Source organism: Nomascus leucogenys, chromosome 16, assembly GCF_006542625.1.
Source record: "Nomascus leucogenys isolate Asia chromosome 16, Asia_NLE_v1, whole genome shotgun sequence".
NCBI lineage: Eukaryota > Metazoa > Chordata > Mammalia > Primates > Hylobatidae > Nomascus > Nomascus leucogenys.
In genome coordinates this window covers 56050367-56069393 of record NC_044396.1, presented here as the reverse complement: position 1 = coordinate 56069393, position 19027 = coordinate 56050367, and the positions used below count along the sequence as shown (strand labels likewise).

General features: G+C 36.1%; 1 protein-coding gene across 49 annotated transcripts in view; it reads right to left on the bottom strand.

Annotated features, from left to right (window-relative positions):
* Window positions 1–19027, bottom strand: part of RIMS2 (regulating synaptic membrane exocytosis 2) — a 776667-nt gene that overhangs the window by 314120 nt on the left and 443520 nt on the right. For all 49 annotated transcript variants that reach the window (XM_030795330.1, XM_030795305.1, XM_030795309.1 and 46 more), the window contains 3 exons: window positions 18178–18308; window positions 11623–11794; window positions 5136–5289 (listed from right to left, as the gene is read on the bottom strand). In XM_030795330.1, coding sequence (XP_030651190.1) covers window positions 5136–5289; window positions 11623–11794; window positions 18178–18308 — 457 coding nt within the window. The remainder of the gene's footprint in view (window positions 1–5135; window positions 5290–11622; window positions 11795–18177; window positions 18309–19027) is intronic.

The following is a 19027-nucleotide window of genomic DNA, read 5'->3' as shown; positions in this document are numbered from 1 at the left end:
TATTTGTGATCCATATATTTTAGTCTTTCAAATGACTATCAAGTATTTGCCCATTTTTTGACAGCGCTATTATCTTCTTACTATTATTGCATTTTAAGGGCTCCTTAGATATCATGGATGCAAGTCCTCTGTCAAATACATGATCCACAAATAAACATTATGTGCTGCATAATGATGTTTCAGTAAACAACTAACTGTATATAAGATAGTAGTCCCATACAATTACGATGGAGCTGAAAAATTCCCTATTGATGTCATAGCTATCACAATGTCACAGTGTAATTACTTTTTTTTAATAAATAAAGTGTAGCCTAAGTGTTCGATGTTTATAAAGTCTACTGTAGTATACAGTAATGTCCTAGGCCTTTGCATTCACTTACCAAGTTGCTTACTGACTCACCCTGAACAACTTCCAGTCCTGAAAGCTCCACTCATGATAAGTACCCTATTCACGTATATCATTTTTTAATCTTTTATACCATATTTTGACTGTACTTTTTCTATATTTACATATGTTTAGATAAACAAATACTTATCATTGCGTTACAATTGCTTATAGTATTCAGCATAGTAATATGCTTGTACAGGTTTGTAGCCTACAAGCAACAGACTATACCACATTGCTGAGGTGTATAGTAGGCTATACCACCTAGGCTTGTGTAAGTGCACTCTATGATGTTCATACAAAGATGACAATGTTTAATGGCACATTTCTCAGAAAGTAACCTGGTCATTAGCTGCCACATGACTGTATTTTCTCCCAGCCTGAGGCTTTAAAAAAATCTTCTTAATGATGTCTTAAAAAGCAAATATTTTAAATTTTGATGCAGTCCAATGTATTATTTTTTATTGATCAAGCTTTTGGTGTTGTTTTGGGGAAAACTCTGCCTAACCCAAAGGAATGAAGATTTTTCTCCTATGTTTTCTTTGAACACTTTTATAGTCTTAACTCTTACAGCTGGGTCTATTATACATTTGAAGTTAATTTTTGCGTATAGTGTGAGGTCAGGTTTAAATTAACTATTTTGTATGTGGATTTTAAATTGTTACAGCATTATCAGTAAAAAGACAATAACAACAACAAAAAACTATTTCCCCTCATTGATTTGCTTTGGATCCTTTGTTGAGAATCAACTGACCATGAATATAATTTTTAATTCTAAATTAGGTTCAATTTATCTATAGGTCTATCATTATGCCAGTATTACACTATTGCAATTACTGTAGCTGTACAATAAGTATGGAAATGAGGAAATATACATCTTCCAGATTTGTTTTAGCTGCTCTGGATCTTATACATTCTCATATAAAGGCTAGAATCTGCTTATTAATTTCAGCAAAATATCCTGCTTAGATTTTGATAGGAATTGGGTTTAATCTGTAGACTAATTGGGGGAAGAGCTAGCATCTTAATAATACTGGGTGTTCCAATTCATGCATGTGGAATACATCTCCATTTATTTATATCTCTTTTTCATTTCTCTGAACAATGTTTTGTGATTTTTTAGTGTACAAGTTTGAACTTCTTTTGTAAAATTTAATTCATTCTTTTTTTGTTGTTGTTTTGTTTTTGTGTTTTGTTTGTTTGTTTTGAGATGGAGTCTCGCTCTCTCACCCAGGCTGGAGTGCAGTGGCATGATTTTGGCTCACTGCAACCTCTGCCTCCCAAGTTCAAGCTATTATCCTGCCTCAGCCTCCTGAGTAGCTGTGATTACAGGCGCCTGTCACCACGCCAGGCTAATTTTTCTACTGTTAGTAGAGATGGGGTTTCACCATGTTGGCCAGGCTGGTCTCAAACTCCTGACTTCAAGTGATCTGCCTGCCTCAGCCTCCCAAAGTGCTGGGACTACAGGCATGAGCCACCGCACCTGGTCAAAAATGTTTTCTTAATTTCAGTATCAAAATGTTAATGGATAGATTCTTGTATATTGTTCATGTACCTTGGGACCTTGCTGTCCTTGTTTATTAGTTCTAGTAGTTTTTGTGTGGGTTCTTTATAATCTTGTACATATAGAATCATGTTATCTGTGAATAAAGACAGTTTCTCTCTCTTCTCCCTCACCATTCTGAATGCCTTTTATGTATTTTTCTTGCCTGACTGTCCTAACTACAATCTCCAGTGCACTGCTGAATAGAAATGATAAGAAGATACATCCTTTCCTAGTTATCAATATTAGAGAGAAAGCATTTATTACCATGAAATATGGTTTGTCATCTAAAGGGTGTTCATAGGTGGTCTTCATCAGAAAGTTCTCTTCTATGCCTACTTTGTGGAGGGTTCTCTTCTAGGCCTACTGTGTTCTTTTCTATGCCCATTCACTTTTTTTTTAAATTGTGAATGAGCATTGAATTCTGCCAAAGCTTTATCTTCATATTTTCATATATTCATGTGGTTTTTGTTCTTTTTTCTGTTAATATGTTGAATTACATTAATTGACTTTTGGATAATAAATCAACTCTACTTTACTAGGATAAATCCCTTTTGGTTATGGTGTATAATCTTTTGTATATACTGTTGGATTCAATTTATTAATAGTTTGTGGAGGATGTCTGTGTGCATGTTCATGAGGAATATTGGTCTGTAGTTTTCTTGTCTTTTAATGTGTTTGTCTGACTTTGGCATGAGGAAAATACTGGCTTTTTGAATGAATTGGTGGGTATTCCCTTTCTCTTTCTTATCAAGGAATTTGAGAAACATTAGTGTTTCTTTTCTTAGGTTTAAAAGAATTCAAGAGTGAAGCCTAGGCTTTTCTTTATGGGAAGATTTTTTCATTATCAATTCATTAATTCAACTTCTTTACTTATTACAGGTTTATTCAGATTTTTAGTTTTTATGGATCAGTTTCTGTAATGTTGTTTAACTTTTTGGCATAGAGTTGTTCATTGTATTCCAATGTAATTCCCCAAAGGGGAATTACACACTTTTAATGATAACTGTTCATCTGTATGTTCTATCAAATATGATCATGATCTTTGAAATATGATACATATACTTAAAATTAAATGCAATATTTATCCACTGGATGAAGAAAAACCCTTAAGGAGGTTCTTGTCATCAAAGGAGTTTATAACATATTAGTAGATTTATTTATTCATATTCTGACTTGTACCTTCCATTATGACTAATATATCCTATTAGCCTAATTAGCCAAAGGTAATGTTGTTTTTAGCTTTCTATCTATTCATAAATGTTATTTTCTGGTTTTTGTTTCTTTCTTTTATGTGTATGTACATGTTTTTACTTATCTTCAGGCTTACATATCATTAATAAATTATTTATTAGAGGTTAGTTGATAGTGACAAGATTGACATGGTACTACATGGAGCCATTATATTACCCATGGGTAAGTTTAATACTATTACTAAGTACCAGAAAGATCATATGGAGATGTGAAAATATTAAAAGCTACAAGATAAATTATAACAATTGCATGAAAATCCATGACACATACAGCTAACTAGTACTTTAATCTCATTGTTTCTCATATCCACTATCCCTAAGTAGTGTGGGGAAAAAAGTGAAAAATGTTGGTAGATTTAAGCATTTCAGGTATTGAGAGTCCTCAATCTATTACCTATTGCAATAAAAACTGAAGGCCAATCCCGAATGAAAAGAAGATGCTGGCTAGCATTAGCAGCCTATAAACTTTAAGAATTAGTACATAAATTATATTAGGTTGGTACATACAGTAGTAATCATCATATAGTAACCCGCCATCCTACAGTGTAATTCAGAGAGAAAGTACTGAATAGAAGATACAATGGTCACAAAGAATAAAACTAATTTACATACAATTCATTGTAATGTGATTATTACAACAAAGGATGTCGTAATGGCATTTGAAAATAGAAGTGGATGAGTGTTTACTATGAGGGGAGACTGAAAGACATTGACGCTGTAGAATTAGTGTTCAATTAATACCATCCAAAGGTAAAAGACTGTATTAAGTGGAAATAAAATTCCAGTAATTAGAGAGGTTACTTTAAAAAGGAGTGAAAATAATTCTCTAGGCTTTCCTATGACTACTAAGTATCCCATAAGATCAATCCTTACCTCTAATTCTCTACTAATCAAGCAGCCTTCTAACATATATAATGTATTCTTCTATTCAGCAGAAGGGTGTGATCCATGTAGACAATACTCATTTGTGAAGTTGCCAGCTATACTTTCCATGATTAATAAATGACATGGCATTTGTGCTTATAAATTTATACTTCTAAAATTTGGTTAATGCCAATCAGTTCTGCACCACTTGACAAAATGTTGCTAAAACTGGAGCATGCTGTCTCCATAAAGATATAACTACCCCATGAATACTATGCAAAACAGTATGCATACACCTCAGTCTCCAATAGTAGATTCATTAGAAAAATAATGACCTGAGTTTTAGGGGCAAAAAGCCTAAAATGTCATTATTCAATCTGGAAAATATTTCTGAATTTATTTTAAGCATCTATGGAATGATGTAATTCTATTTCATATTTCAGACTGTGAAATCCAGGGCAAAATGTGCAGGTTGATGATAATAACCATAGTAATGATAACATCAGTTTATATTATTGAGATTAATTAATTCTTATAACTACCCTGTAATGCAGGTATTACTATTTCCCTTTTATAAACAAAGAAAGTGAGGCATAGAGAGAGGACCTGCCACAAGACATACAGTTCTGAAGTGTAAGAATTAATATTTAAACTCAGGGTAGTCTGAAATTAAAGTTCATGGTTTCAACCACTATAGTATACTTGGTATACTACATATTCATAAAATACCTAGAATAATAAAGGAGGAAATGATAATTTTGTGTATACAGCTATGTGGCTAAGCTCGTATTAGCCATCTTATTCCTATATTTAGGATTCTAAGCACTAAAATTTAAATGTAAATGTGCTTATTTGGTGTCATATCATCCAAAATACAAATATAAACCACTTCAACACTGTGATAGGTGAATGCTATGGGTACAACCTTATTTTAGTGTTTCAAACAATTCAAAAGCTTCAATAATAACTATGGAAACACTAACAAATGACTATTAATATTCACAAAGATATCTTCAAGTTCTGTATCATATATATTACTCAAGATTAGGAAAATACAATAAAAATATGAAAGAATTTTAGTAAAACTTACTTTGCAACCTCCTTGTTGGGCTCTCTCCATGGAGCTGTCTTCGTGGCATATACGGAGAAGGGTGGGGAAGTGGCAATGAAGAGACATCATGCGTCTGAAGTTTGTACCAATGTGGCTCATCATCTAATAATGCTGTTTCCAATTCAATTAAAATCTACAAACCCAAGAGACAAAGGACGGTTATAATATACCAATAATAAAGAAATTATGTTAAATGGTCCTATAACTTTTGTAGTAATAGTTATAATAGTAATGCTATTACATGAAAAACAAGGTCATTTAGACGTTGCAAAATTATCAATATGTTCTTGACAATAAATAAACTTTTATAACTTCTTAGTGATTTAATAGTTTTAAATATCTAAGACATTTATTTTGTTGACCCTTGACTACCCACTACTAGAGGCTATCAAATTTACCATTACAAAAATAACACTTTTCATTTTAAATGACTATAATAATAACTAAAATTTGTATATCATTTTAGAATTTAAAAAGCATTTTTATTTAGAGTCAACCTAAATGCCCATCAGTGATGACTGGATAAAGAAAATATGGTAAATATACACCATGGAATACTAAGCAGCCATAAAAAGAGCAAGACCATGTTCTTTGCAGGAACATGGATGGAGCTGGAGGCCATTATCCTTAGCAAACTAATGTGTGAACAGAAAACCAAATACCACGCATTCTCACTTTTAAGTGGGAGTTGAATGATGAGAACACATGGACCCACAGAGGAAAATAACACATACTGGGGCCTATCGGAGGGTATAGGGTAGGAGGAGGGAGAGTATCAGGAAAAATACTAATTGGTACTAGGCTTAATACCTCGGTAATGAAATAATCTGCACAACAAACCCCATTAAACATGTTTACCCATGTAACAAACTTCCACATGTATCCCTGAACTTAAAAGTTAAAAAAAATTAACTTTTACAAGAACTCTTAAATGGGAAGAGAAAAACAAATTTGAAGTGCCTACTGTGTATTAAGAACCGTGCCATATTATCTGTCATAATTATTAAAAAATTACTAGCTTTGTCTTATTGTTTAATTTTCATAAACAAAAATACCAAGGCTAAGAAAGGTTAAAAGAACTTGTCTAAGGTCACACCAGCTTGTAAGTGAAAGAGGTGTAAACTGAATCAGTCTGTCTTATTTAAAATTCTGTATTTATCATACCATCCTGCTAAAGATTTAAAACAAGAAAAGAAAAAAACAAGAATGGATTTTAAATATGAACCATTATAATATAAATGTTATAATAGGAATATTTTTAAAATTTACCCCAAATATAAGTCTGTAGAAATGAATGCCTATTTTTTTAGGAGGTTGTGCAAGTGACAGTGTTTGTGCTTTGTGTTTACAAGAACTGCCACATAAAGATAAATTACTATTTATCTAAGGGAGGTAAAGAAGCGATACAGCCAAGTTAATATTTCATTCTTTCTTTTTTTTTTTTTTTTTTTTGAGACGGAGTCTCGCTCTGTCACCCAGGCTGGAGTGCAGTGGCACAATCTCGGCTCACTGTAAGCTCCACCTCCCAGGTTCACGCCATTCTGCTGCCTCAGTCCCGAGTAGCTGGGACTACAGGCGCCCGCCACCACGCCCGGCAATTTTAGTAGAGATGGGGTTTCACCGTGGTCTCGATCTCCTGACCTCGTGATTCGCCCGCCTTGGCCTCCCAAAGTGCTGGGATTACAAGCGTGAGCCACCGCGCCCGGCCTCTTTTTTGTTTTTGAGACGGGGTCTCGCTATGTCACCCAGGCGGAGTGCAGGGGTGCAATCATAGCTAACTGCAGCCTCAAACTCCTGGGGTAAAGCAATTCTCCTACCTCAGCCTCCTGAGTAGCTGAGACTACTGTATGCACCACCATGCCTGGCTAATTTCTTTTTTTATTTATTTTTAGACATGGGGTTCTTGCTATGTTACCCAGGCTGGTCTTGGACTCCTGGTCTCAAGCTATCCCCCTGTCTCCACTTCCCAAAGGATTGGTATTACAGTGTGAGCCACCATGTCTGGAGTTATTTCACTCTTCCTAAATTTTCCCTAGTCATTTCCAAAATTATAGGTACTGTGTTCCAAAGGATTACAAACACACAATACAACACACTTATTTAATTCTCATATTAACCCTGAGTTCTATACTAGTATTATTCCTACTTGGCTGAAGAAGAAACTGAAGCACAGATGGGTTAAATAACTTGTTCAAAGACACAAGGCTAAGAAGTGGTAGTGCCAGGAATATAAAACTCAAGCAGCTAGCTCCAGAATCTCTGCTCCAAACAACTGTGTGACCCTTCTTCCCAAAGGTCACACAAGGGATTTAAGCTTTTTTTTTTTTTTGAGATGGAGTCTCACTGTCGCCTAGGCTGGAGTGCAGTGGTGCAATCTTGGCTCACTGCAAGCTCCACCTCCCAGGCTCAAGCAATTCTCTTGCCTCAGATTCCCAAGTAGTTGGAATTACAGGAGCCCACCACTGTGCCCAGCTAATTTTTGTATTTTTAGTAGAGATAGGGTTTTGCCACATTGGTCAGGCAGGTCTCAAACTCCTGACCTCAGGTGATCTGCCCTCTTTGGCCTCCCAAAGTGCTGGAAATACAGAAGGGTTTTTAGTTTTACCACTCTTTGGTTCCTTAGCTGACAACATTCACTTCAATATTTCTATAGATTGTTTTTCCCATGAGATTACTATTTAATTTACTCAGAAAAAAAAAAACTGATATAGTTTGGTTGTGTTCCCACCCAAATCTCATCTTGAATTTTAACTCCCACAACACCCTTGTGTCATGGGAGAGACCCAGTGGGAGGTAATTGAATAACGGAGGTGGGTCTTTCTTGTGCTGCTCTCGTCATAATGAGTAAATCTCACAAGATCTGATTGTTTTATAAAGAGGAGTTCTCCTGCGCAAGTTCTCACTCTCTTTCCCTGCTGCCATCCATGTAAGACATGACTTGCTCCTCCTTGCCTTCCACCATGATTGTGAGGCCTCCCCAGTCATGTGGAACTGTAAGTCCATTAAAACTCTTTTTCTTTCCAGTCTCAAGAATGTCTTTATCAGCAGCATGAAAATGAACTAATACAGTAAATTGGTACCAGTACAGTGAGACACTGCTAAAAAAATACCTGAAAATGTGGAAGTGCTTTGGAACTGGGTAATGGGCAGGGGTTGGAACAGTTTGGAGGGCTCAGAAGAAGACAGGAAAATGTAGGAAAGTTTGGAACTTCCTAGAGACTTGCTGAATGACTTTGCCCAAAATGCTGATAGCTATATGGACAATAAAGTCCAGGCTGAGGTATTCTCATATGGAAATGAGGAATTTTTTGGGAACTGCAGCAAAGGTGATTCTTGTTATGTTTTAGCAAAGAGACTGGTGGCACTTTACCCCTGCCCTAGAGATTTGTGGAACTTTGAACTTGAGGGAGATGATTTAGGCTATCTGGTGGAACAAATGTTGAAGCAGCAAAGCATTCAAGATGTGACTTGGGCTCTGTTAAAGGCATTTAGTTTTATAAGGGAAGCAGAGCATAAAAGTTTGGAAAACTTGTATCCTGACAATGTGGTAGAAAAGAAAATCCCATTTTCTGAGGAAAAATTCAAGCCAGCTGCAGAAATTTGCATAAGTAATGAGGGGCCAAATGTTAATCGCCTATCCACAATGGGGAAAATGTCTCCAGAGCATGTCAGAGGTCTTCATGGCAGCCCCTCCCATCACAGGCCTGGAGGCCTAGGAGGAAGAAATGGTTTTTTGGGCTGGGCCCAGGGTGCCCGTGCTGTGACACCAAGTATAGGGACTTGGTGTTGTGAGTCCCAGCTGCTCCAGCTGTGACTAAAAGGAGCCAAGCTACAGCTTGGGCCATGGCTTCAGAGGGTGCAAGCCCAAGCCGTGGCAGCTTCCACATGACGTTGAGCCTGCAGGTGCACAGAAGTTAAGAACTGAGATTTGGGAACCTCTGCCTAGATTTCAGAGGATGTATGGAAATGCCTGGATGTCCAGGTAAAAGTTTGTTGCAGGGGCGGGGCTCTCATGGAGAACCTCTGCTAGGGCAGTGAAGAAGGGAAATGTGGGGTCAGAGCCCCATACAGAGTCCCTACTGGGGCACCACCTAGTGGAGCTGTGAGAAGATGGCCACCAACCTCCAGTCCCCAGAATGGTAGATCCATCTACAGCTTGCACTGTGCACCTGGAAAACCCACAGACACTCAACACCCAGCCCATGAAAGCAGCCAGGAGGGGAATTATACCCTGCAAAGCCACAGGGGCGGAGCTGCCCAAGACCATGGGAACTCATCTCTTGCATCAGTGTGACCTGGACATGAGACACGGAGTCAAAGGAGATTATTTTAGAGCTTTAAGATTTGACAGGCTCACTGGATTTCAGACTTGCATGGGGCTTTGTTTTGGGCAATTTCTCCTATTTGGAATGGCTGTATTTACCCAATTCCTGTACCCCCATTGTATCTAGGAAGTAACTAACTTGCTTTTGATTATATAGCCTCATAGGCAGAAAGGACTTACTTTGTCTCAGATGAGACTTTGGACTTTGGACCTGGACTTTTGAGTTAATTCTGAGTTAAGACTTTGGAGACTATTGGGAAGGCATGATTGGTTTTTAAATGTGATGACATGAGATTGGGGAGGGGACAGAATGGAATGACATGGTTTGGCTGTGTCCCCACCCAAATCTCCTCTTGACTTGTAACTTCCACAATTCCCATGTGTTGTGGGAAGGACCCAGTGGGAGGTAATCAAATTATGGGGGTGGGTCTTTCTCATGCTGTTCTCCTCATAGTGAATAAATCTCACGAGATCTGATGGTTTTATAAAGAGGAGTTCCCCTGCACAATCTCTCTCTCTCTCTTTGCCTGCCACCATCCATATAAGACGTGACTTGCTCCTCCTTGCCTTCTGCCATGTGAACTGTAAGTACATTAAATCCCTTTTTCTTCCCAGTCTTGGGTATGTCTTTATCAGCAGCCTGAAAATGAATTAATACACCAACCATACTGAAAAAGGCTCAAAGTGAGTAACTTAGCATGCTAATAGCTGGATAAATGCTTCCCATCTTTCCCCTCTTCAATCATTCTCCACATTATAGCTGGAAATACTTTTCTCAAGTACAATCAAACCATTTTCTTTTTAAAGAAAATATGAGACTGGGCAAGATGATGAGACCCCATCCCTACAAAAAAACAAAATTAGCTGGGCATGGTGGCGGGTGCCTGTAGTCCCAGCTACTTGGGAAGCTGAGGCAGAAGAATTACTTGAGCCCAAGAGCTTGAGGCAGCAGTGAGCTATTGACTGTGCCACTGTGACAAAGTGAGACTCCATAGAGATGGGAAAGAGAGAATTGGTTATTGGTCATTGGCTCCTATTATCAACCAGATAAATCCAGATTTGTTTATATATTAAGGGACATGCCCTGGTCTCAGTTTAAGCCTCAAACCTCATTTCTTACCATATTCCCTTCCAATTTCAATGCAGTTGACCAAGATCTCCTCACCCTGATGTCTTCTCATTTCCTCTGCAGGAATTTCACTCCCCTTGAATTTGCTAAATTCCTCTCTCTTTGTGAAGACTTCCTTTGACCACCTGCCCTCCTCTGCACAGCAATTATGTATTCCTATTGCATTTTCCTCTTCATATCAATTGGCATGTTATATTCTAATTGCTATTCATGTGTCTGTATCACTAATGAATTGTAAATTCCTTGAAGGAAGTAACACTCCTTATTTACCTTTGAAGGCTCAGTCTATAGCACAGTGCCTGTTACATTGTAGGGCTTGAAAATAATTAATAAATAAATGGTTTAACGACTTATTAGTGGTACAGTCTGTTCAGTAAACTACCAAGATATATACATATCACTATAAAACAAAGCAATGTATTTGTGAAATACAAACCTTTTATCATTCAACACTGAGAGTTCTAAAATAAGAACTGACATGTAAAAACTGTCAGAATGTGTAGAACCACTGTTTTCTATACTATCAAGTTTTGTCCTAAAGCAGCAGCTGAAATACATTCCATTAAAAAAATTGTGCCTACCTTTGCAGATATTCTATATCTATTATTTATTTATTTATTTTTATTTATTTATTTTTTGAGACAGAGTCTCGCTCTGTCACCTAGGCTGGAGGGCAGTGGCGCAATCTCGGCTCACTGCAACCTCCGCCTCCTGGGCTCATGCCATTCTCCTGCCTCAGCCTCCCGAGTAACTGGGACCACAGGCGCCCGCCATCACGCCCGGCTAATTTTTTTTTGTATCTGTAGTAGAGATGGGATTTCACCATGTTAGCCAGGACAGTCTCAATCTCCTGACCTTGTGATCCGCCTGCCTCGGCCTCCCAAAGTGCTGAGATTACAGGCATGAGCCACCACGCCCGGCCTATTCTACATATAAAATTATACTGACAGTTATATAAATAAAAGTATTCAGGATAACATGAATAGCATAAACTTTAAAACAACTCCAGATACCTCGCCTAAGAATTCACTTTCTTCCTCTCGAACTCGAGCTTGATCCCAAAGGGTAATCTCTAGCATTCGTTCTCGAAATTCTCTTCGGTGGACTGGAGAATAAATGAATGTTTGGTTCCATTTGGGTTCCAATGTTTTCTTTACTGTTTTAGTTCTTCTCTTGTTTTTATCACTATGGAAAAAAACAACGAATTATGAACTTACATAGAACTATAAGTTTTGTCCTAAAATTTTTTAATTTAAAATTTCTCAGGAGACAAGTCAGGTGAAGTTTTACCATAAAATTATCATACATTGCAAATGTTATAACCTTTAAAATTATTATGAAAATTTTAAGGTGTGTACTATATCACACTTTATAGGTATGACAATAATAGAAATGTTTCAATAAATGTTAAATTTTTTCCATGACAAATTATTGAAAACTTAATATTTCTCAAAATCTAAATTAAACCAGACTTGAGAATCTTAACTCCATAATTTTTTAACATATCACCCTATTGAAAATCTTCTAAATGATAATTAACCAGTAACATTACATATACTGTTCACTTAAACTACAGAAGTCATGTTACAAAAAGATGAGTAAATTGTGATAGTCACAAATTCTTATCTACAAAGTTCTAGCTAACGACCAATGATAATTTATTTTTTATAAAGATACTTTTTTAAATATAAGAAATTCATATTTATTTGACATATATCTGGTATTTTAAAACACTGTAAATTTATTTCTATGTGAGGTAGTCACCATAATGTGGGTTGAAAATGCAAGATAACCATCCCAATAAATGGGATTACCAGCTCAGAGATTTTCATGTTCTTTTTCGTTGTGTATCTCTGTACATGTGTTACCATACTGTGATACTAATATATTGTCCATATTGGGAAATATACTAAAACAGAAACCAAAAATAATAAAATAAAAATTTTTAAACATTTAAATATTTCTTCCTGACCATGGAAACATTATCCTATACATCACCTAGGGTACATCGAACCTATTTGGAGATCATTACTCTTGCTTATTAGACAGGATCACTGGCTGGATAGGAATACAATTTTCCAGGAAATACAATTTAAGCTACCTAAGAGAACTATTTAAAATGACAGACAAGCTCCAATTAGAACAGTATCAACTGCTACAAATTATCTCAGCACAACGCAGTTCCAAGAGTTTTGGGAAATAGGGAGGAGAGAGAACAAAGAAGGGGTAGAACTGTCTTTGAAATTGAGAAGTAATGCAACTTCTTCTCATTGGAATTTTAAGTTTAATATAGATTTTACTTGAATGATGAAGAGGTATTATATGTTTCCAGAGCACACATATATAATGTGGCAGAAAGATGACTTTAAATTCACTAATTAATAATGAATTTTGCTAATACACATGGAAAAGATAACATGCAATGTAGCTTTATTAACCAAGAAGGCATTGGCAGAAAAATGACATTGCAAACCCATGTAGGAGATTTTATCTCTATACATGGAAAGAAGTGATAATGTTTATGGGAATAACTTATCTGAAACAAGGACTGTGATGTATGATCTTTCTCTCCCTCCCTTCATTTATAGCTTTAACAAATATTTATTTTTCTTTTCTTTTTTTTTTTGCCTGTTGCTTTCTTTTTTTTTATTTTTTTTTATTTTTTTTTATTATATTTTAGGTTTTAGGGTACATGTGCACAATGTGCAGGTTTGTTACATATGTATCCATGTGCCATGTTGTTTTGCTGCACCCATTAACTCGTCATTTAGCATTAGGTGTATCTCCTAATGCTGTCCCTCCCCTCTCCCCCCACCCCACAACATTCTCAGGAGTGTGATGTTCCCCTTCCTGTGTCCATGAGTTCTCATTGTTCAATTCCCACCTATGAGTGAGAACATGCAGTGTTTGGTTTTTTGTCCTTGCGATAGTTTACTGAGAATGATGTTTTCCAGTTTCATCCATGTACCTACAAAGGACATGAACTCATCATTTTTTATGGCTGCATAGTATTCCATGGTGTATATGTGCCACATTTTCTTAATCCAGTCTATCGTTGTTGGACATTTGGGTTGGTTCCAAGTCTTTGCTATTGTGAATAGTGCTGCAATAAACATACGTGTGCATGTGTCTTTATAGCAGCATGATTTATAGTCCTTTGGGTATATACCCATTAATGGGATGGCTGGGTCAAATGGTATTTCTAGTTCGAGATCCCTGAGGAATCACCACACTGACTTCCACAATGGTTGAACTAGTTTACAGTCCCACCAACAGTGTAAAAGTGTTCCTATTTCTCCACATCCTCTCCAGCACCTGTTGTTTCCTGACTTTTTAATGACGGCCATTCTAACTGGTGTGAGATGGTATCTCATTGTGGTTTTGATTTGCATTTCTCTGATGGCCAGTGATGATGAGCATCTTTTCATGTGTTTTTTGGCTGCATAAATGTCTTCTTTTGAGAAGTGTCTGTTCATGTCCTTCACCCACTTTTTGATGGGGTTGTTTGTTTTCTTCTTCTAAATTTGTTTGAGTTCATTGTAGATTCTGGATATTAGCCCTTTGTCAGATGAGTAGGTTGCAAAAATTTTCTCCCATTCTGTAGGTTGCCTGTTCACTCTGATGGTAGTTTCTTTTGCTGTGCAGAAGCTCTTTAGTTTAATTAGATCCCCATTTGTCAATTTTGGCTTTTGTTGCCATTGCTTTTGGTGTTTTAGACATGAAGTCCTTGCCCATGCCTATGTCCTGAATGGTATTGCCTAGGTTTTCTTGTAGGGTTTTAATGGTTTTAGGTCTAACATGTAAGTCTTTAATCCATCTTGAATTAATTTTTGTATAATGTGTAAGGAAGGGACATCTACTCATATTTCATTGATAAAGAATGAATTCTGAGACCCTGTCAAAAGATAAAGTTCCTTCCACGAAGGCCAGGATGAAAGTATTTAACTGGAGCCTCGCTATCTATTCAAGAATGGTTTATATCTGGCTGGGGGTGGTGGTTCACACCTGTAATCCCAGCACTTTGGGAGGCCGAGGTGGGTGGATCACGAGGTCAAGAGCTCGAGATCATCCTGGCCAACACTGTGAAACCTCGTCTCTACCAAAAATACGAAAAATTAGCCAGGAATGGTGGCAGGCACCTGCAATCCCAGCCACTAGGGAGGCTGAGGCAGGAGAATTGCTTGAACCCAGGAGGCAAAGGTTGCAGTGAGCCAAGATCACGCCATTGCACTCCAGCCTGGGCAAAAAGAGTGAAACTCTGTCTCAAAAAAAAAAAAAAAAAAAAAAAAATGGTTTATATCAAAATCTGAAAGGAAAAAGAAGAGGAAGTCATGAACTTCCTCGTAAGGACAGAAAAAAGTTCTCAGATAAAGAATGAAAATTTTAGACAGGATTTCTATATTGGACAGGAAGAGGAACAGACAGTCTGAAGTTTCTTATAAACCTAACATATATGATTACAATTTAATAAGGCAATTTAGTATGTACCCAAGCACCAATTCACAGAAAGAACTATGAAAAATAACCTTATCTTCAGCAAGTTAAAAAAAATGAGTTTTACTTTCTCTAGAAGTATAAATAAAGCCTTTAGAATCAAAGCATACTGCATAAGTTAAACACTGAAAAGGTGCTAAAAATATTTAAACACTAAGATCAATAAGCATGTTATAGAGATCATTTTAAAATAAAAGCCTAATTATAATAAAATAAATAATTAATCTTTAATGAATCATCAAATTGCTGAGAAGGTAGTTAACTTTTAAAAAAAAATAAAATCCAACTTAATCCTTTTTTAAAAATTTATTTTCATGTTACTAGGACTTTGGTTTCCATTAAATGTAATTTTGTAACAGCATGCAAACACTGGATGTTTTTACTTAAAATTAGAAGAAGAAATATATTTGAACTAGTAACTAACTTCAAGATATAAAAAAAGAGTATAAAACAAGCCCAGTTATTTTTTAGAGTACACAGTACATTATCTAGAAAATAATTTTCACATGGCGTAACTGAAATTTTATATTAGATTTCTTCTGTGTAATCTCTCTGGCCCCTCTAAAAAATCTCATCAATAAAAAGGCATCAATTGTTTTCTGTTTACTTGTTCAAGTATTTCTTTCAGAAAAAATTGTCAAAAAAATTTAATAATTCATAACAAAAGCACAAACAATCCTTTATTAATGTGTAAAAACTTGTGTCAACCACAAATAAAAAATTGTTAAGATGATAATGTAACTTTCTGAGTTAGGCAGAGAATTCTTTTCACTATTACAGATGAAAGCTCGACACAACCTAATCAATAAAGTAAGCTATAAAATTTATCTAAAGAATCTTCAAATTCCTGATAAATAACAAGGAACTCAGCTGAGAAATAATCTGAGAAGGAAACACTCAAATGCCTCTCACATTCCTTGGTGTTGACAAAAGACACAAAAATATTACATCCGGAATATAAAGGACTGGTTAAGAAGAGCTTCCATTTCATCTTTCACTCTTTTTTTTTGAGATGGATTCTTGCTCTGTCGTCAGGCTGCAGTGCAATGCCGCATGCAATCTCAGCTCACTGCAACTTCTGCCTCGCAGGTTAAAGCAATTCTCCGGTCTCAGCCTCCCGAGTAGCTGGGATTACAGGCACCTGCCACCACACCTGGCTAATTTTGTGTGCGTGTGTGTTGTGACAGAGTCTCGCTCTGTCACCCAGGCTGGAGTGCAGTGGTGTGATCTCGGCCCACTGCAACAACCTCTGTCTCCCAGGTTAAAGCAATTCTCCTGCCTCAGCCTCCCGAGTAGCTGGGACTATAGGCACCTGCCACCACGCCTGGCTAACTTTTTGTATTTTTTAGTAGAGACGGGATTTCACCTTGTTAGCCAGGATGGTCTCGATCTCCTGACCTCGTGATCTGCCCACCTTGGCCTCCCAAAGTGCTGGGGTTACAGGCATGAGCCACCGTGCCTGGCCAATTTTTTGTATTTTTAGTAGAGACAGTGTTTCACCATGTTGGCCAGACTGGTCTCAAACTCCCGGCCTCAGGTAATCCACCCGCCTCGGCCTCCCAAAGTGCTGGGATTACAGGCATGAACCACCACACCCGGCCATAGAGATAGGGTCACATTATGATGCTCAGGCTGGTCTTGAACTCCTCACCCCAAGTGATGCTGTGATTACAGGCATGAGCCACTGCACCCAGCCTAGAAGAGCTTCCATTTTAGCTCTATCTGGTCAGAATCCAGGAAGAGGGGTTACATAAAAATAAAACTAAGCAAAAATAGTCACGAAAAAAATTCAGTAATTTGCAAGACTTTAATCGTCTTAAAAATATGTTTCTCTTCAAAGTTTTGAGTAGAAACTTAAGTAATGTGCACAAAAGCATAGATGATTATGGATGACCTCTTCCCTTATAGTTCCACATGTATCTCTCTCCAAAAGACAACCTAAATTGTTAAAAACAGCTTTCTTAATCAAACTTTATAAGATAAAATTACATAGCAAATAGTTTCTAATAACTTTTGATGTTGTGGCATCTTGATATATCCTGAAGAATCTGATATACAGCTTTGACTTCAAAATATGTATCAAATAAAATGCAAAGCCTTTGTTCATTGTCTATTCTTTTGTCCTTTTCTTTGCTGAGATTGTTGTTCAGGTGACACTTCGGTACCCAACTCAACCTTGATGACTTTCTACTTGAAATAAATAACTAAATCAATGAGATTCCAAAAGCATAGAAACATATTTAACATCACATCTGTGCCTATCCACTTTCAACCTGAGAAAAAATAACGAGATCTTAAGAGCACTCTGCCGTGGGAGGCAGGGATGCAGACAGATAATTGGGGAAAGGTAACTGGTATTATTCCTTCTTTCTTTTTTCATGATGCCTATTGAATAGTCTCTTTTATTTTTTATATGCCTGAAATTGAGAGTCATTAGATTTGTTTTCGGATAAAATATTTCTCCAATCAAATTAGGGTAGAACAAAAAGAAAAAAAAATAAGGGTAGAACGATACCATTTATATTGATTAGAATAGACACAAAACAAATAATGCTTGAAGAAGGTGATTCTGGGACTTGCGTTAAGTTTTCTTGACAATATAAGGTGATGATACAAAATAACTTGTTAAATTTATAGAATAGAGAGAAATAATATCTTGGTAAGAGGAGGTAGAAATTGTAGAGAAATGAGTACTTTTTAGTAGTATTTTTAGCTTTTTTACTAAAAAAGCTAGTATTTTTGACTAAAAATTCTAGTATTTTAGCTTTTTGACTCTATAATTTGTGTTAAAAATTTGATTTTAGGAAGCATAATTTTTAATGATTTTGAATAATGAAAATATATACAAGAAATACACATGCCTAAAATTAATATTCAAAATCACATATACATTTAAGTTTTAAAAAATCTTATTTACTGTCACTATTTTGTTTCCTAAGAACATCATGTTTATGTTAAACTTCACATATCTCACTAGTATGATACCAATAAATGATACAGAATTGAAATACCCATTGCTATTAACATTTTCTCATTTATTTTCCAGAACATTTATTTTTGTTTTATATCCTTACCTTCTGTCTGGAAGAAAGTAAATTTTAACATAAGGATTCCTTGGCCTCCCATCTTCCCTGGAAGGGAGATCTTTTGCTCCCAAAATTGTAACTATTAATTGGTGACCAACCTTGTCAAACCATAGTTTTATCTGAAAAGCAAAAATATTTATTTATCAATTCAAACATTTGCTACACAAACACAATGTTTACTTTTCCAATCTTCACCCCATTCTCTTACAATAACATTAGCACAGAATATAAACTTTACTTAGTAAATTGTGGCTAGTTAAAATAAAAGGATATACTATAATAACTTCAATGAATAAAAGAATGATTCAGACATTTCAGTTTGACTGATCAAGCATGTGGGCTTTTTATTATCTTAATGTGATTGCTTATTAACATGCACATAATTATATTATCATAATTAAGGACTTTATATACAATGACTGATCTGTATCTTTACTTATGCAAGAATCACTAGTTCATTTTGGTTCCCCTACTGAACTGAGTTCAGAATAAGTGCTCAAAATGAATTGAGTAGATAGTATCCTGTTTATATAACATTCATAGGGAATTTTCAAGTAAATGTTTTATGTTGTTTCACAGTTAAAAACATTTAAAATATTATAGGCAAAAGGGATTTACTAGTAGCTTTAGTCAATAGATTCCTTCAGTTTGAACTTGAAACGATAATGAATTCATCTTTAAAATTTTTCCTTATTCAGACATTAAGTCTCATTCTTTTGGGAAGCTGATGAATAATATCCTTAGGATAAAAGAGTACATTTTATTATTTGAGATAAGAAAATGAGAACAATTTCCCTGTGCCATAATTAGGGAAGGGAACTTCATATCCAACTGCTGG